The sequence below is a fragment of the Lithobates pipiens genome, unplaced genomic scaffold (assembly GCF_037356315.1).
Source record: "Lithobates pipiens isolate NorthernLeopardFrog02 unplaced genomic scaffold, aLitPip1_a1.2 Scaffold_16, whole genome shotgun sequence".
Taxonomy (NCBI): Eukaryota; Metazoa; Chordata; class Amphibia; order Anura; family Ranidae; genus Lithobates; species Lithobates pipiens.
This window is the reverse complement of record NW_027507748.1, coordinates 356569102-356589634: the sequence shown is the minus strand read 5'-3', so window position 1 is coordinate 356589634 and position 20533 is coordinate 356569102. Positions and strand designations below refer to the sequence as shown.

The 20533-nt window shown below is 39.8% G+C and overlaps 1 protein-coding gene across 9 annotated transcripts in view; it reads right to left on the bottom strand.

Annotated features, from left to right (window-relative positions):
* Positions 1-20533, bottom strand: part of NFYC (nuclear transcription factor Y subunit gamma) — a 91793-nt gene that overhangs the window by 12226 nt on the left and 59034 nt on the right. For 8 of the 9 annotated variants that reach the window (XM_077481939.1, XM_077481930.1, XM_077481937.1 and 5 more), the window contains 3 exons: positions 12477-12548; positions 7686-7799; positions 4823-4918 (listed from right to left, as the gene is read on the bottom strand). In XM_077481939.1, coding sequence (XP_077338065.1) covers positions 4823-4918; positions 7686-7799; positions 12477-12548 — 282 coding nt within the window. Of the gene's footprint in view, positions 1-4822; positions 4919-7685; positions 7800-12476; positions 12549-16106; positions 16190-20533 lie in introns of all 9 variants that reach the window. The other variant, XM_077481940.1, reaches the window with a different exon arrangement.

Genomic DNA, 20533 nt, shown 5'->3' with positions numbered 1-20533 from the left:
GGCATAGAACACCAGATTAACATCCCGAAGGAGGCGCGGATGTAAAAGGTGGCCTTATCCAATTAACACCTTAAATAGTTTTTAAATTGGAAAATGAAGCCAGAGGTTTTTGCAACATAAAATCGACAAGGCTGAAACCTCACCCTTAAGAGTACTTAAAGCCGAGTTCCACCCAAAAGTTGAACTTCTGCTGGGAAGAGTGTGTACCTTCTTTTTAGAGGGACTTCCTGCCCCTCTATACCCTCCTCTCGCCCTAGGCAGCCCCTCCCTGCCAACAATCTTCCGGGACATGTCAAAGATGCCAGAAGTTTGCCTGGTCAATAGAGCGTAGTGCAACTTGTGCATGTACAGTGTGCGCCTGGCAGCGCAGCCATAAGCTGTCACGGCCGGGTGCCACAGTTGCTAACAGGGGAGTGGAGGGGGGAGAGGAGTGAGGCTCTGGGCGCCCGCATCGATGGACAGGCAAGTGTCTGTTTATTAAAAGTCAGCAGTGTTTTTCCTCTTGCTCCATTTTGGAGGAGCAGTCAAGGCATATATGAATTGGAACTGAAAGCAGGGAATCAGAGTATCTGATACCAGTGTTTGAGGATCTTTAGTCCTGGCCACAAACAGGGGTAACTCGCTGTTGAACCTGGAGGCCAGGATGTCAACAACTGGAGCTTCCCCATTTGACATATTGAAGATGTTGGGATAACGTACCAATTAATGAAAACAAAAGCAAACATGAATCCAGTTAACTTAGCGATGAGGGAACTCAACCAATATAGGTGGGTGATTTACGGATTCGTGTAGTTAGACAGGATACCTCCAAATGCTAAACACTGAATGTAGAGCAGTGACATTGATGTGAATTTCCCAACATACCCTATAGTAAAAAACACATACATTATTGACAGTGCTGTCACAATATGGCACCAGAACTATGAGCCCCACGCATACCCAATCACATTGGAAATAAAGGATGCTGCTATCAGTATTGCGTTAGACCAAGGGATATCGTATTAAAAAATTGGATACTATCAAAACTAGATTTGCCAGGTTATTAGTTGCTGAATGTCCATTTGGGACCAATATTGAAAATGGTGTCCATAAGTTAGTAGAAATCTTGGTAAGATAAGTAATAATGATATCACCGAGCACAGTAGTGATGGACTAATCAAGTGCTGTCATTCAGAGAAGCATCCCAGATTTATATATAAGCTGATCAGGTTGAAATTAATAAATTGCCTAACTACAATTATTCAGGCAATCAGACTTCAGTTGTCTTGAGACCTCATAAGTGCACGATATATATAGGTACACTCAATGATAATTTCATACATGAGGGGGAACGGATAGGGAGAGAGTCAGTTATATGGTAATACAGCCCAGAGACTCTCACCTCTTCATAGTGACAGCTGAAAACGCTGTGATTCTATCCAGTTTGTACTTCCCCCAGTGAGTAGAAATACTGCCACATTAGTTAGGCTTGAAGAGTGTCCATTCGGTGCAGTGCAGTCTGCTGTATGTCTGCTATGCACAAAGGTTTCCGATCAGCTGTTTGGGAGATTAATGACAGTGGCTCAGAAGTCAATACCGAGCAGACTTATCCAAATAGACCAAGGGAAGATAGCATTGCAGAGAAACCACCCACACACACACACACACACACGGTAGAGCTCGAGGCTAGTCGTATGACAGAGGTTTGCGCCAGACTAGCCTCACACTCTACCATGTGTCCGAGGTAATGTGCGTGGTTTCTCCACACCGCCATCTTCCCTTGGTCTATTCGGATAAGTCTGCTCTGTATTAACCTCTGAACCACCGTCGTTAATCTCCTGGACAACTGATCGGAAACTGACTCTTCAAGCCTAATTAACGTAGCAGTATTTCTATCACTGGGGAAGCACGGACTGGATAGAATCACGGCGGTTTCAGCCATCACTACAGAGCGCCATCACTACAGAGCCGTGAAAGCCTCTGGGCTGTATTCCCAACTTACTGTCTCTCCCCATCTGTTCCCCCTCATGTATGAAATGAACATAGAGTGTACCTATAGTTATCGTGCACTGTCAGGTGCACTTATGAGGTCTCAAGACAACTGAAGTCCGATTGCCTGAATAATTGTGGTTAAGCAATTCGTTAATTTCAACCAGCTTATATATAAATCCAGGATGCTTCTCTGAATGACAGTACTTTATTAGTCCATCACTACTGTGCTCAGTGATATTAAATTATCTCACCAGCATTTCTACCAACTTATGGACACCAGTTTCAATATCAGTCCCAAAAGGACATTCAGCAACTAATAAACCGGTAAATCTAGTTTTGATACTATCCAATTATTGAATTTGATATCCCTGGATCCAATTCAATACTGATAGCATCATTCATTTCTAAAGTGACTGGGTTTGCCTGTGCATGTGCGCGCGCATGTGCGTGTGGGGGGGTCCCATAGTTCTGGCACCATATTGTGACAGCGTTGTCAATATTGTATGTGCGTTTTTTACTATAGGATATGTTGGGAAATAATTTGACAATGTCACTGTTCTAAATTTTGTGTTTTTTTTAACATGCTATTGAAATAATAAAGCCAATTACATTATATATGGTATACCGTGGTGCTTTCTTAGGGCATTTGTTTGCCCCCTCCAAATTCTCTAACGTACCTATTCACCTCAGACTAGGCAGCAACAGCTGGGATGTGAATGGCAGAGAGAAGGCCGGACAGTGTTTCTCTGCCCAAGAGATGACAAGATTTACTTCTGTTAAAGCTGCCTGACACCCGATACCCCCCCTGGTTGATGCAGGCCACAGCCGTCGTGTTGTCCGATTGAACCTGATCAGGTGACCTTGATGAAGGGGGTCCCGTGACTCAAAGCTAGTTTAGTTGTTCTAAACTCCAGGATGGGGCGCTTGGCTTCCCTGGGTGTTCATATTTCCTGAACTGTAAGGGATATAAATACTCCTCCCCAAGCCTATGAGGCTATCAGCTGTTGTCACCCACTATGGTTGTGATAGAAACTACTTGCCCTGTTGTCAAGGTTGGATTGGGGAATCAAGCTAGGGAGGTCCTCGCTTGGCTCAAGAGGTATATAGAGAGTAGTCATGAATTAGAGCGTTTGTTCGAGGACAGATGCAAAGTTGGGAGAGATCGTGAATGGAATTGAGAGAAGGGGATGATCTCAAATAAGGCTACCACGACACCCATAACTCTTAGGAAAGAAGGCACCCCTTTGTGAGATTCTCAGATCCAAGCATTTGGTCTTAGAAAGGATTTTGTTTTCTGCAGTGAAGAACTTTGTCCAAGCTGTGTCCAGAATGAGGCTTAAATATTCTAGGTGAAGGGAAAGCCAAAAAGCAGACTCATGAAAATTGATTACCCAAATAAAAGCATGAAAGCATCCGAATAGTCCTTTGGATGTTTGCAGACCATTAAAGGGGAGCGGAGTCCTTCAGAAGAAGGTGGTCTACATACCCCATTATCTGAATGCCCTGAGTTCTACAGAGGGCAGGAAGGGGCACAAGTAACTGAATATTCTGGGTGTATAAGATAGGCAGTGTGGCAAATTGGAAGCATTTCTCTCCTACTGAAAAGTGTAGGACATGCAGATGAAGCAGGTAAATGGGAATAAGCATCTTGTATCCCTATTGATGCCAAGTATTCCTCTAGTCTCAGGAGGTGATAACAGATCTTGTGGATTCGATGCAAAACTTTGGCATATCAAGGTACTGGTTTAGAGATTTTAGCTCCCACGTAAGACTAAGGAAAAAAAAAAAAAACCAAACACCACAACAGCCTAAAGTTCATTAACATGCTGTCACAAGCCACAAATTTAGTTGAAATCAAGGTGTGGTTCCCACAAATTCCATTGTTAAATGTCAGGCAATAATACATCTAATAAGTGAACAGTATGCCATCTCCAATGAAGATTGTCAAAGAAGAATGTAGCAGCCAACAGCTGTAAACATCCGACTGAAAGCTCCTTTCAGTCTCACAGCTTCCAGTCAAGGATGTTTACAGCAGCTGAAACTGCCTGCGGATTAGGTTTTCTTCAAATACCAATGTCCATAAAAAAAAAAGAAAAAACAATGAACGAACACACACAGTATATATCACTGTACACAGAAAAGCAGACTAGTCATTTAGGCACATGTCTTAACGAGGACCATTGTACATGCTCTACTCAGGATTGGTTAAGTAGCACTTCTAGAAACATTCTCTTTCACTTCTTTGGCTGATAATGTGGTATCGGAAGATAGGTTTACCAAGAAACACAAAGCTACACTTTCAGGAGTACAAACTAAAATACTGCATATGGCATCAGATAACAGCTTCATTGGTTATGCATTATAAAAGATCTAGAGAACAAACCACCCATTGACTTATGTAAAAGGTGAACTTTCACTAATGAAATCAGCAAATTTTAGTAACGCAACAGGAAATCTAAGAAATAGAATGAAATTAGAAAACTGGCTAAAATAAGGGATAGAGTGTTGCAGGTTTGAACATGTAGATAACCACCTATTCAGTATCGTATAAGAATCGTCCAGTACCTTCAAGAAACCTCTCAAGCGTGTAGCAAGGCTATGGCTAAATATTCTTAAAAGGGAGTCATTCAAATTTAAAACAAACCCACACGCATGCTCTAGGTTTTGAGATGTAGTCACCACATTTGCCATTTGGTTATTTGCATTAACAAATGGGTGCATCAAATAAAGCTGCTTCTGAACTTACATCTGGCAGATGATATAAGCGCTCATTCTGCAGTCTAACTTCGCACAACAGTTAAAAATATTGCAATGACGCAACTTCCCCATTACTACCTTATGAGATACTCACCTGGCGTTTTGGAGGCTTTAACTCATCACGAGGAACAATGTCAATGAGGAAATCAAACTGGTCAAACTTAGTGATTGCCATGGCTATATCATTCCTCTGAAAAAAAAAAAATGCATATCATATATAATAGATTGATGATGAATGTCAGCCAAGGGGTTAAAATATAATAAATATGACACCTAAACACATGCTATTCTTGTGTGTTTTTTTACAGTGTTCCATTTTGTGCAAATAGGCTGCATAGGATGTGCAATAGCTGTGGCAAAAAATCAATATATAAGAAAAGTGTCATGTTAGCCAAGTCTTTGTATTTTTCTATATTGGTAGAAGTGTTCATTTGTCCTCTGGTCATATGCCTGCTAGAGGGGATTTCCATTCACTGTAGGAAGATTTCTTCTTACTACCTGCTCTGTCTCCGAAGACTAGGCTGAGGCTCTTCAATGAGACACCAACAGTAAAAAAAAAAAAAAAAAAAAAAAAAAAGGAAAAAGGTTAAGAGTGCTTCTATAGCCATACACCGGTGCTACTTGTCATAGGATTCGACAGTTCCAAATCACATGACAAGTCGCTCCCTATTGTCGGCACTAGAACTGTGCAAATCAGCGTGACTCAGTCTTTGCGGTGCCGCACTTTTTGGGAGACCAACCCATCCCTCGGCTCTTGGGTTCCAGCGCTGCCTTCCTCACTAAGGGAAACAGGCAGGAGCCTTGTGGCTTCACTGTCCGTTTCCTACTGCGCATGTGTGAGTCGCGCAGCAATTTGTGAATGGGACGTGCGGTGTTAGGAAACACACAGTTCCTAGAACAGAACACAGCGCGCCCCATTACCCAGAAGACAACGCAAGGCGAATAGAAGACCGAAGATCACCACGGAGTAGGAAGACTGCCTAGCAACAGGGATTTCTGGTAAGGTAAAAAAAAAAAAAAAATATTAATGCTTTTTTTTTAGGGTGGCCCTCCACTTTAAAGGTGCGACTTGCATAGACATCTGTGCATAAAGTCGCACAGATGTCAGGTGAGCCGTACCTGAAATAGCACTAACCTGTGGCTTTGAAATCGTGCTACTTCACTCATGCATTCAGTGTAAACTGGGGTTTAGGATTTGAAGGTTAGGTTAAAGTATAACTAAAGGTAAAAATTTTCACAGAGTGCAGAGATATTCGAATGCTTGTCAGTTTTAAACTGCGGTCTGTGCCACCGTTAAGGAGATTCTGTGTGTCCTATTTACCTATTGTCAAGAGAGAAAGAAAGAAAGAAAGAAAGAAAGAAAGAAAGAAAGAAAGAAAGAAAGAAAGAAAGAAAGAAAGAAAGAAAGAAAGAAAGAAAGAAAGAAAGAAAGAAAGAAAGAAAGAAAGAAAGAAAGAAAGAAAGAAAGAAAGAAAGAAAGAAAGAAAGAAAGAAAGAAAGAAAGAAAGAAAGAAAGAAAGAAAGAAAGAAAGAAAGAAAGAAAGAAAGAAAGAAAGAAAGAAAGAAAGAAAGAAAGAAAGAAAGAAAGAAAGAAAGAAAGAAAGAAAGAAAGAAAGAAAGAAAGAAAGAAAGAAAGAAAGAAAGAAAGAAAGAAAGAAAGAAAGAAAGAAAGAAAGAAAGAAAGAAAGAAAGAAAGAAAGAAAGAAAGAAACTCATTTTGGGTTGTCCCCAGAAAAGTAATAGAGGAAAAAAATCTTCCAATGGGGACACTAGTTCTAGGGACCCCCAAAGAATTCCCATAATTTGCAGGGATTTCCTCTTGCTTCCTGTTTGGCTATGGGATGGAAGGGAAATCTCCGCAATGAGACAAAGATGGCAAAAAAAAAAAAAAAATTACAGGGGTTATTCCTCCATTACTCCAATTATGCCTGTAGTTCTACTTTAACCTTCCAAACTGTAAAATAAAAAAAAAATAAAAAAATGTTCTTCCAGAAAAGACCTTGGAGAATATAATAGTACTTGTTGCAACTGTTTATGTCACATATCATCTTACATCAAATTACCTAGTTTCTGTTAAAATATAAAAGATGAGGTTGCGATGAGTAAGAGATTATACTTACCATGTTGAGCCATAAAAATTACGCATGGATGCGAGATAGCAACAAACGTTTACACCCAACATTGTTTAAAGACGCTGCTTTCTACATGAAGCTACTAGAAATAGTGCTCACTCAGACAGTTGCAATGATATGCACCATGCACAGCACAATCTTCATCATCCTACGTAGGCAGACCTGCTGACTTATTTATGTTATCTGCAACTACGTGGGGCCTGGGGACTATACATATATTTTTTTGCATAAACAACTTTATTGATATCACAAAGGGGTGCAGTAGCATCTGATTAAATAGTGAAATAACAGTTACTCAGAGATCTATTAAACCCCTGATCTCTGTACCACCTTCCGCTTAAGCTAATGAAGCACGCATTGTAATGAATTCTTTTCTTCCCCAGCTGCTGAAGAAATGACAGCCAAATCTGGAAGTGATGTAATACTCCTCACTTCTTTGTTCTTGGTAACCAGTGATTTTAAACTGAAGATAAGTGGTAATGTCTCATTGCCCTACACCTGCCAATTTTATTTTAAAATGCAGCATCTGTTAAAATCAGAATTCACTTACACAAGTTCAAAACATGGCAATCTCTGCACATCACATTGTGTTTCTAGAAGACTGATGGTAAAATGACCAATATTATTGAAAACCAGTTGAAAAGAGAACTTTTGTGATATGCAGCATGCTCATAGCATTCCGCATCTATCAGCACTACACCAGGAGAGGAGAAAAAAAAAAAAAAAAGGCTCTAGTTAACATTTTGGTTTATTAAATACACAAGAAAAGAGCTTTGTTTTGTTTTTTTGTGAAATCTCCAGAAACCAGTTTTACTAGTGCATTACCTGCAACGTTCTCCTTTTGTTATCCTCTGTGTGAATCCAGGCACGCAGCGTCAACTCTGTTATAAAAATCTGAGCAGCTTTGGCAAAAAGAACTGGAGCTTCTGCACTGATCATCTATAGTTAAACAAAGAACATGTCTGAGAATATATTCCATTATATGTGGTCTATGCAATAATAAAAAGCCAAATTGTTCAGAATTTTTTGTTGATACATTAAATACAAAATAAATGTAATTTTAAAATGAATAGTCACTAGCAATTTTTATGAGTGCTGACCAGGCTGACAAAAAGACATGTTAGGCTGGTTTTACAGTAACTAATAATTACTTTTGTAGTCTTGTGTTCAGACTTATTGGTTGCAGCTTATTTGTGAATATATTTGCATTCATTTGCTTAAAAGTGGTAGAGGGATAAGCGCAGGAATTTTTAATAATTTTATTTTTGTTGCACAAATACCATTTTTCTTGCTGCGATCCCTGGTGTTCTAGAATGAATATCTTTGAATAACATAAAAACAGTAGGATCATCCCTGAGGAAATTTCTGATAATACTGACCCTGAGCCCAATGGAATGAGAGGCATTTTCATGAGGCTCAAAAATGTACTAGTGGCAGAATTGCACACATCTTGGGATGTGGTATTCTTAGAAAGGTATATCAAGGATAACATGATTCCAAAGAAGTTTAGGTTGGAACGTCTATCCTGATAATAAGAAAAAAAAAAGAAGAAGAACTGAAAAAAATGGTTCCAGTATTTCAAAGATGCTGGTCTTGGGTTCCTTGAGTTCTTGGTAGCTAAGAAAACCAAGGTAGTCAAGCTACAAGTAGAAATTTGTGAAGTTCAGGAGAAATTGACCCCCTTTAATAAGGAGGAAAATTATCAAGCTTATATGAAGGAATCAAGGGAAATTGTAGCAGAAGAAGAGGACCAGCTCAAGGACAGGGTGATCGGCCCTGGTACCCTCAAGGCAACTTTCCTATGCAGAATAGATGTGAGCTTTTATATGAACAAGATGATGGGGATGAGGAATGCGATTACAACTATGCTTGGCCCTCCACGTATGGAATACCCTCAAGCAGGAGGTGGAGCTTCAGGGATTGCCCCACTAAAATCTGACCATTTTTTTTAAGGGCAAAAGTCAGGGACCACAAAGAAAAAACTAAGAGGAGGGAAGCAGAAGTGGAAGCATCCCCCAAAAAAGGAAACAAATAAATGTAGGAATTTTTAACCTTATTGGATAATACGAGTCTTAGAAACGCCACTTAATTCAATCATCTGCCAAAGCCACCACCTAATATTTCAGTTTTTAAAGAATTAGTTAGGAAGTAAAAGGTAAAAAAAAAAAAAAAAAACACCCCCTGTAAGGCAAAGGCATAATGAGCTAGTATGCATAGCATACTAGCTCATTATGAATAACTTACCTGAGAATGAAGCCCCCGAAGCGGTCCTCCGTCTTCCTCTTCGCCGCTGCCATGGATCCCGGAGCGACTTCCGGGTCTCGCAGTCACTCCCACGCATGGGAGCAGACACTCGCAGCATATCGCTGTGATTTGCGGCCTGCCTAGTGCGCCTGCGCACCGCTGTCTATGGGTAAATATCTCCCAAACCGTATAGGTTTAGGAGATATTTCTTGGACCTACAGGTAAGCCTTAATCTAGGCTTACCTGTAGGTCAAAGTGGTTTGTAAGGGTTTACAACCACTTTAAAGAATTACATGAGGCCAAATTTAGAAAAGGTACAGCAGAAAGATTCATGAGCGTATTAAATCTCTGTGTAGTTGTAAAGCTATAATTATTCACTCTGCAGATAAGGGAGGATGTGTTACTGAAAGACAAGATTACTAAAAGGAGATGAAAAATTCCTATCAGATAGGGACACCTATATGATTCTAAAAGGACAACACCAATTTGAATAAAAGATCGAACGGTCACAGTAGGGTTCGATACCCAGCTGATAAAAAGGAAAAAAAAAAGTTCATGGTACCAGTGACACCCAGGATTTCCATTATTTATTACCTACTGAATGTGCACAAGAGTTTGAATAACCCACCCGGGAGACAAATTTTTTGGGGAAAATTTTTATTCACATTTTCTTAAACAGTAACAGTACACAAAATATCCCCTCAAACATAATCACCCCCCCCCCCCCCCATTGTGCAATGTTCCAAGTATTACAGGCATTCATTCATAGTTACTATTAAGCCTGTCAGGCCTCTTCGATTAGCGCATGTTTCCTTCATACAACAATTAGTTCTTCAAATATACAGTAGCTCATACAGTATCATCTGAGGAGAGCCAACATTGCCATATCTTTTCAAACTTTTGGGGACACCCTCTGCTTAAATAGGTTGTTTTATATAAAAAGGTAATACTTTGTTCACTATGCCCTTCCAGAAAGGTTTTTTTTGTTTTTTTCCAACACAAAAGGATGGCTTTGCGTGCATAAAACAAGGTGAGGGAGAGCAGGGTTCTTTGTGCCCTGGAAGGGGCTACCTCCTCTACCAGGCCCAGCAAACAGACCGATATGGTCATGGGGACAGGTAGTAAGATCAGGCCCTGTAACGTTTTAGTAACCTCTGTCCAAAATTCTTGTATCGATTGCCAGAATACATGATCAAAATCCGCCCTTGCCGCGGTACAACATCAGCAAGGTGCATCATCCAAGCCATAAATGCTGGCTAGTCTTGCTGGGGTGTAATATACTCTGGAGTATTTAAAATTGGATATATCGATCACGAGCCGATACTAGGATCCAAAATGGGTGATCCCACATATCGTCCCAATCATCCCCTTGAAAATTGGGGACAAGTGAGCTCCACTTTTCTCTACATTTATGGAGTGTCGGGGGTCTTTCGGCAAATAGCTCTTTATAGGTTTCTGACAGCGTCTTTTGCACGGTTTCATCACAGAGCAATTGTTCCAGGGGTGAAGACCGAAGTGCCATCATGCCTGTGCCGAATTGCATGACAAATGCGTGACGCAGCTGCAGGTAATGCAAAAAGTACCAGTTTGGGAGGTCATGTTTAGCTTTTAATTGGTCAAGGGTGAGTAGTCGCCCCCCCCCCCTCCCCCCACTATGTTCTTTAGTTGTTTAATGCCAACTCTGGCCCATATTATTGGGTCTGGAATTTCACTAAAATGGGGTAGTCTGGGATTGAACCACAGTGGTGTGTCTAGTGACCATACCCCTGAATCAATGTGCATAAGCACGCTTGCCCTGTCCCATGCACGAATAGTGGCACGCATGGAACCGGTCAAGGGCGCCGCTACCTGTGGCCCTCTATACACCAAGAGGCAAAGACCTTCGTAAGAGCCCATTAAAAGCAGCCTCTAATACTGTTGCTGCATCACTATCATCTCTTCTTAGACAACGCCTAGCAAACACCATCTGCCCTGCAATAAAATACTTAAACAAATCCGGTAAAGCCAATCCTCCCTGTCCATAGGGTTCTTGTAATGTGCGAAGGCCTACTCTAGGGTGTCCTGAGCCCCATAAAAATGAGCTGAACAGGCTGTTTACACTCCGAAAGACAGCAGGGCACCCAGATGGGAGCGTTACGCAGAAGATATAGAAACACAGGTAAGATCTTCATTTTAAGGAGGTTTACCCTACCGATCAAGGAGAGAGGTAAAGATTTCCATGCCTCTAACTGTATTTTAACCTTTGTGAGCAGGGATATTAAATTAAGCATTAAGAAATCTGTAACTTTTGGGGATACTTGTAAACCCAAATATTTAATTTTGGAGACCCAAGTAATAGGAACCAAGTGTGATGCCCGGGCTTGAGCACCGCTATCAATAGCCATGATGTGGGACTTTTCCCAGTTTACCCGCAGACCAGGAGACGTATTGTTAATGGGATTAACGTCATCACCTCGCGGATTGGTAAATACGTTAATGAGTTCTTACATTCCTTGGTTAGCCTTTCTAAAAGATACTATACAAATAAGAGAAATCTCTTAATTGACTATGGAGGTTAATGCGTTATTAATGACAGCCGTTTCATCGCTATACACTATTACAGCTCATCGGAGATCTCAAGCGGCCGAATATTGGATTGATAAAGGACAACAGGTTGACTCCTCAAACTGTTAATTTTGGAACTTATGTTTTTCCTTGGAACACTATTTTATTTTTTGAGGGGGATTATTATTTTCAGCAGACTGGTGTGGCGATGGGGGTAAAATTTGCCTCAGTCTTGCCCATTTGTTTATGGCCCTATGGGAAAACAAATGTCATTTTCACGGATACGCATCTCAATTTTAAGTTTTGGCGTTGCTATATAGATGACAACTTTGACGCACTTTTATGAGATATCTGAATAATGGGTGGGCATTAAAATCTGACAAATGGTTTTATACCAGTGGGAAGTTGCCATCATCTGAATTTGCTAAAAGCTGTACCCAGGAGTCAATTCCAATGCTTTAGACGGAATTTATATAGTAGGGAGGATTATACAGTACAAGCATCCACATTTGAGGGATCGATTTATTGAGAAAGGCTATGATAGCCAGATTATGGAATTGGAAATGCAGAGAATATCGAATTTAGACAGAAAAACTTTTGGTTCGCAAAGATAGAACAAGGAATATTTCCAATCTTTTTTTGCCACTGCAGTATAGTATATCCCATTATCTGTAAAAAAGGAACATAAATTTGACCATTACAACAACGCTGTCTCCTCCACTTTACAAGGGAAGTTAATAACCAATGTCCACCTCACATGTCAAAAAAGATGGCCAGTTCTGGATAAAAACCAGCAGCAGGGCAGTACATGGAATAAAAAAAAATTACCTTAACATCTTCATCAAGTTTCATTATCTTCTTTATGCGAGCCAATGGAAGTTCCTGAACCCGGAAATCTTTCTGTGGATTAAGAAAATAAACCATACTAAAGATCGGAATATAGATTTTTTTATTTTACTCTATCGGGGATTAAAACAAATTATTTTTTGATCAAGACATTTTTCTTTTAGCCATACCCAACATCTCATATGCTGGAATTCTAAACCCTAAGGAGTCAGTTTAAATATACAATTTACTGTAAATTGATCACTAAGGTTTCCAGTTGGTCTCCATACGTTACGCTGTTGTGCTGAATAAACCTTTAAATTGTACACACACATTACATTTTTGCAGACTCTGCCGCTTGCAGTGTTTAGGAGAAAACAAGTTTATTAAGGCAATGAGTGCTCTTAGATCCCAATAGACAGTCTGCTTTACTGGAATTAAATCTGATATTTCTGCAATCTGTGCAAAATCAGCAGTGACTGCAAAGAAATCCAAAAGGTAAACTTTTAGGGTTCCAGTTATGAATTTATGGGTTGATAAACTACATTTTTGGCATTAGATAATACTTAAAAAGACTTGTTGGGCATGAGTGTCATGTGCACTGCAGACACAATATTAAACAAAGAAGCAACAGCCTCTAATACAGCAACGTTGTTAAAATTGGGAGTTACAGAGGGGATAATAGAGCGTGGGATATTAAACTTTTCCAAAGCAGCAACAATACATTTGTTAAAAGTCGTGACTGTCTTTTTTAAATTATCCTTTAAAAGAATCCTCACCAACTTGCATTTTCTCTCATACAAATCATAAGTTTATATGTAGATATGCGTTTTTGCTTTACAAACTTTAGGCTCCATGTATACTAGGCGCTTAGCGCAGACTTCTTGTTTGGACTGCAAGTAGTCTGCATTCTAGAAAGCGAAAGGGGAACTTTCAAGGTGCATGACAACATGCACCTTCATCCCTAAATCAGAAGAAAGGGGTTTGTGGGACTTTGAGTGAGGTGAAAGACACGCGTTAGGAGAAATGGTTTAACCACTTACAGACCGGACCATTTTGCTGGTCAAAGACCAGACCACTTTTTGCGATTCGGCACTGCGTCGCTTTAACTGACAAATTGCGTGGTCGTGCGACGTGGCTCCCAAACAAAATTGACGTCTTTTTTTCCCACAAATAGAGCATTCTTTTGGTGGTATTTGATCACCCCTGCATTTTTTTTGCGATATAAACAAAAATAGAGCGACAATTTTGAAAAAAAACGCATTATTTTTTACTTTTTGTTATAATAAATATCCCCCAAAAATATATAACAACATTTTTTTCCCTCAGTTTAGGCCGATACGTATTCTACATTTTTTTTTTTTACCAAAAATAACACACGCAATAAGCGATTGGTTTGCGCAAAAGTTATAGCGCTTACAAAATAGGGATAGTTTTATGGCATTTTTATTAATTATTTTTTTTTTTACTAGTAATGGCGGCGATCAGCGATTGTGACTGCGACATTGCGGCGGACACAACGGACATCTGACACCAATGTCATTTATACAGTAATCACTTATATAAATGCAGTGATTCCTGTGTAAATGACACTGGCAGTGAAGGGGTTAACCAGTGGGTGGCAGTGTAGGGGTTAAGTGTTCCTAGGGGTGTGTTTCTAACTGTGGGGGGGGGTTGGGCTTTCATTTAGTGAACACTGATCTCTGCTCCAATCACATGGAGCAGAGATCAGCGTCACTAGTTGCTAGGCAGAATGGGCAAATGCTGTTTACACGGCATTTCCTCCATTCAGCCACCCCGTGAGACGACTGCGGGTATGCCCGCGGCGATAGAGTCCGCGGGACCCGCGACCGGACTCACAGGGGTCCCGACCGATTGGACATACCCATACGCCAATATGCCTGCCCGTGCCATTCTGCCGACATACATTGGCGTGCGCTGGTCGGGAACCGGTTAATTGCCATATAAACAAAGCATTCCTCATAAGCATATGATACTCGTGTTCAACCATGTATTTTTTGTATGTACAAAGTGAGAATAAATGTAAATATATATATATATATATATATATATATATATATATATATATATATTTACATTTATTCTCACTTTGTACATACAAAAAATACATGGTTGAACATGAGTATCATATGCTTATGAGGAATGCTTTGTTTATATGCCAATTAAACAATTTCTCCTACCACGTGTCTTGCGCCTCACTCAAAGTCCCACAAACCCCTTTCTTTTTTCAGTAGTCTGCATTCTAAGCATTCGTCCATGTGTCCATACTGCCCTAAACATAAGTACAAGTCAATGTACTGTGCAGCCCCTTCAAGCTGCTGCAGCTGTCAGCCTCTCAGACTGACTAGCTGCCTGTAGCGGGGCTAGACAGCACAACTGTAAAAGTTACTAAGCATTGACAAAATTTAATTTTTTATTGAGCAACACTGAGGACATCATCCCATTTTATGTTAATCGGGCACTGAAGGAAGTTGTGAGCCTGCAGACACTAATGATTAAGGATTATAGAACAGATAGCCAGCTGGGTTCTTCAGACTGCCTCTGTCCCACAATAGTGGGCAATGACCTTCAGCAGCAAACCATTTAGTTGCTGGAGCTTAAAAAGGTAAGTCATAATTTAAAAAAATGGCATAAAAATTGTGAATGCAGGAGTGTACAGCTAACACATGAGTAAGAGATGAGCATATCTGAAGAGCCCTTAATATGTATTGGCATAGTAAAAATCTACACTGCTTGGAGTTATTGTTAAAAGTAATTAAATTTAAAATAAACGTATCCAAATTAAAATATTTTGATAGAATTACACGCAACAACCCCAACAAAAGGCAGATGGAAAAAAAGTGTCAATTAGCTAATAAATTTGATCAGAACATAAAAATAATCTGAAATACACCAAATCTGGTTAAAAGAAGAAAGTTTATATTGCTATAATTATCTGGCTATAGGGGTGTCAAACAGATCATAGCTTCACAAACTAATAAATCACTAACTGCAACAAAGAAGCAGCCAGAGAAGTTGCAAAAAATCTGAACTGGCATCTTCAATAAAGGTTTCAGTTTAGTGCCTCACTAGACAAAGAGGACAATACCCCCTTATCTGCATCTTTATAAACAAGTGAGCAGAAAAAGTGCTCATATTTCTATCCTTGCAGGTTTACTGTAAAAAAAACAGGAGTGTGAAGGCAAGGCTGGGACTATAAATTTTACCATGTGGGAATAGACTAATCTTTCTGACATCCAAGCTTTCCAAACATGAGATTGATTACTGCCCTCATGCCAAAAATCACTTTCCCTGTAAGGCCATCCAAATGTATCATCCTATTAGGACACCTTACTATAGTAGTGTCAATCAGCCTTGCACTTCTTAACACCCAGTGGTGTCTAAAGGAGGAAATCTGTAAACTGGATAATAACAGTTTTAAGACAAAAGTTAAGAATCAGAAAATGTCCTACATGCTACATTGTATGGCTTCCTGTGCCTGCCTGTGGTTGTCTGGCTACACAGGGCGCAGATGATGGATGTTGCTATTGCACAAGAACCCCCCCCCCCCCCCCCCCAAAATGGTGACAAGAGGATATTAGAGAGGCAAAATTTTGGATTTTCTGTGTATACTTTCATATGTCCAGTGCACGATAACTTTCCATTGGAATATTTGCACACTTTAGTGTTGTAGATGCTTGTGTCCAATTTGTGCGCTATAAAAAAAAAAAAAAAAAAAATAGGTCAAGCTTCTAGCCGGCTCCAGCTGTGGTAATCTGCTGTACTGTTAAATTTACAGAATTCCCCAGTAGAGAAGGGAGTCTGTTCTTTTAGATGACAAGTTTCTATGGCACCAACAAGAAGTCATGTTTATGGCCGCTAAAAATGCCATTCAAAATAATGAATAGTTTGGGCTGCTTGGTGTGCCCTTCAGAGCAACATTTTCACTTAGCAAGCTGAATGACAAGTCAACAAATTGTTACAAGCGTCTCTCCATGCTGCAAATTTTTGACAGCTGAGCACATGAAAGTCTCCATTGCTATTCTAAAAATGCAGTCAAAAGTGGAGCCCAGCCCAAGCTTAGCTTTAAGCCCTTGGGGTCATTTCAAGTCTGTTGTTCTTACCAGGGTAAAATGACACATCCAACCACTTCCAAAACATAGGCTGGATAAATTATTTATAATTAAATATATATAAAAAAAAAAATTTTGAGTGTACATTTTTTGTAATTTTCCAATCAAAAACGTAAATGTATTTTATTGGGATTTTTATGTGATAGACCAACACGAAGTGGCACATAATCATGAAGTGGAAGGAAAATAATAAAATGGTTTAACATTTATTTTTTGACAAATACATTTGTGAAAAGTGCGGCGTGCATTTGCATTCAGCCCCCTTTACTCTGTTACCTTTAACTAAAATCGAGTGGAACCAATTGCCTTCAGAAGTCACCCACCAAGTAACCTCTCTTCACGTTTAGGGTCCACTCCCTTGGACCTGTACAGCACCCTGCAGGAATGCCTTAGCGCTGTGGTTTCCAGGATTCTACTCCGCAGGGTCCAGCGCCCAGAGGTAGCATTACAGGCAAAACCTCGCAGGATCTTGAGTCTTCTTTGCAAGGCTCGGGTACCAATTACCTAGGCATATAGAGCCTGTGTCAAATGGATTTGATCGGTCAACCCCTTGATTCAGTTAAGAACCCTTTGTGGGACTAGAGACCTGGAGCTCAGAGAGCTCAAACAAAATGTGCCCGTCCACCTTGCAGACACTGGTAAAAAAAAAAAAAAAAAAAAACCTGATGTAATTCCTGTATGGGAGGGGTTAGATAGGGGATCGCTTCCTGTCTAAGACTTTTTCTACCAGTGTACATTCACCTAGAGTTGGCGTATAACCCAGTAGGTAATGAAAATTAGCTCAACTGTGTCCAGTGATGTATGAAAAAGAAAAATGTTTTTCAAAATCTTTACAAATAATAAAAAAAAAAAAAAAAAAAAAAAAAAAAGGTGTGAAAAGCATGGTGTGCATTTGCATTCAGGGTATCCGCTCCACCCCACCCAAAAAAAAATAATGACATGCCAAATGATAGGGGGTCACCTTCTCAAAGCGGAAGTTCCATTTTTGGGTAGCACTCCGCTTTTTTTTTTTTTTTAATAAAACACTGTAGAGTTAGCCCAATTTTTTTGTAGACAGAAAAATGATAGTACACCGCGAGAATTGTGATATTTCAAGCAAAAAATTGTGATCCTCCTTTTCCCCCCAGAATCATGCAAAATACATTTACGCATTTGGTTATAACATTACAAAATGTCAAGGGGTATGAATACTTTTTCAAGGCACTGAACACATTATATATATATATATATATATATATATATATATATATATATATATGGTAAAATAAGTATTGGACACGTCACCATTTTTCTAGGAAAATATATACTGGAGATCAAAATTAGACACAATTTATGAACACTGACTTTTTTTTCATGTGATTTGATGTAATTTTTGTTGTGGCTATACCATGCTAATAGAACAGGGCTTTTCAAAATAACCAAGGCACTGCAACAAAACACACATTTTGTAGAAAACAATGATCAAAATTAGAGAACCGCAATGACTGTAGCACAGAGCGATTACAACTAAAATTTCTGAGGGTTACAACAATTAGTAGGAAGTGTGCAGGCCCTTGCTTTGAATGACTTCAGCACATCTACAGCCACAGATGTGATTTTTGTTCCACTCTTCTTCCACAGTTCGGTGACTGTGGTGGTTTTTTGGCCATAACTGTCGCCAAGGATTATCCAGAGGTTTTCGATTGGGATTAGAACAGGACTCTGGACTGGCCATTTCATTATTTTAAGGTTTTCAGCTACAAAGGAACTGGTTTACCCCTTTTGCTGTGTGACATGGGTATTATTGTGCATGAAAATTGCTGGCTGATTGAGAGATGAACCCAGGGAAAGATCTGTATGTTGTCGAAGGTGGTTCTGATAAACATTTGCATTCTGCCATGTAGCTGTATAAGAGGCCCAACTCCTGCTGCAGAAAACATTCCCCAAACTATGGTGCTTCCGTCCTCCACCTATCACCGTCATCTTTACACACTTTGGGTTCAGTCTTTTCCCCAGTTTGACAATGAAGATAATGGTTTTCCATCAGGCCCAAATAAATAAAAACAACGTTTCATCACTCAAGTGAACTTTGGACCAGTTCTCCTTTTTCCATACAATATGCTCCTCAGCAAAGGTTAGTCTAGCCTTTTGATTCAGCTAATGAGGTTTGGTCACAGCAGAGTAGACTTTCAGTCCAAATTCTTGCACGACGAGACAGTGTATGACAAGACAGATCCTCACTTGGTTCAGTGCGGAAATGGCGAGCAATCGCAGCCGCAGTATTGAACAGATTACCCATTGAGATTCTGTGCATTATCCTGACCCTCTTGCATTTGTCTTTTGTGGACGACCAGCCTTCTTGGGTGGACTTGAATGATTTTGTGGCGTTGTAAAGAATACTCTAGAAATCAGATTTGGAATGACAAACTTCTCTTGCTATGGTTGAAGGGTCATCCCTTTGGCCTTCATCTGGACATTGGACAACCTGTTGCCAGAGGGTTTCAGTCACTTTAGAATGGCTCACAATTTTGCAAAGTCAGTGAAAACTGCAAAGTTAGGCTGCCAGTTAAATATCTTTTGTCAGATAAAGAAATTAGCACAAGGTGCCAGATTAACACCAATAACTGGGGAGGTATCCGAAACTGTCCTCTAATTGTGATCAATGTTCTTTTTCAAATCTCATTGAAGTTTTTTTTTTTTTATTCTGCCCTTCAAAATATTTGTAACTCATGAAATATATGAGTAACAAAACTGCTCTTTTACTCCTGCTTAGATAATTTCAAATAGGACTAAGCAGTGACCTTGAAACTAAGTAAATTGTAGGTTGTTCTCTAATTTTGATCTCAAGTGTATTTCTAAAGGTGCTATTGACATAAAATTTTCACCACATGTCGATACATGCAAACCATACATACAAATAAACCAAAACAAATAATTTCAGAAATGAAGTTGAGTTATGTGTAATAAAATGGAATGACACAGGGAAAAAGTATGAGGAAAGGGAGGTGCAAAAAAGGCATCAAAGCCAAGACACCAACTGTAATTAGGAAGCAATCCTGCCCATTCATTGTCAGTGCAAATGAGCATCAGCTGGTTCAGGTTCAACTGATGGCCTATAAGGAGTCATTTCCAAGGTGTCACACAAGAAACATCTCATGATTGGTAAAAGCAAAGAGCTCTCTCAAGACCTTCGCAACCTTGTTGCAAAACATACAGATGGCATTGGTTATAGAATTTCTAAGCCTTTGAATGTACTGAAGTGTAAAGAACATAAATTTCGCCATAAACCAGCCACCACCAAGTGCTCCTTGCAAGATTTCTGACAGAGGAGTGAAATTAATTCTCAGTGGGGGATCGCTCTCCTCCTTTCCCAGCTTGACCAGTACCTGCCACTTGTCGCCTTCCCATTGCTAATCAGGGGAGGGTGCCTAACTCTGCGGATTCACTTTTAAATGTTTATTGCCATGTACATTGCTGTACTTTTTCAATGACTGTTACTCTGTCCAGCTTGCATTGTTCTATGAATACTATTGACTCTATTGTACAACTATTAACCTGCTTTTTCTGAAAAAAAACGCAATGAAAATCTATTGAACCAAAAAGAATTATCAGAAGAGTTGTCCAAGAGCAGAGGACCACTTGTGGAGAGCTTCAGTAAGACCTGAAATTAGCAGGTACAATTGTTTCAAAGAAAACAATTAGGCTACTTTCACACTGGAGGCGCTATAGTGCTAGCGGAGGTTAAAAGCATCCTGCTAGTGGCCGAAAAGGGGCGTTAAAATGACGGTAAAGAGGCACTAAAAATAGCGGCGCTTTACCGCCAACTCCTTAGTGTGAAAATGCTCACTCAACCACCATGGCCTCTATGCACGCTCACCACGCAAGACTCCATTGCTGAAGATAAAGCATGTTGAAGCTTGTTTAAAGTTTGCTGCACAACATTTAAAA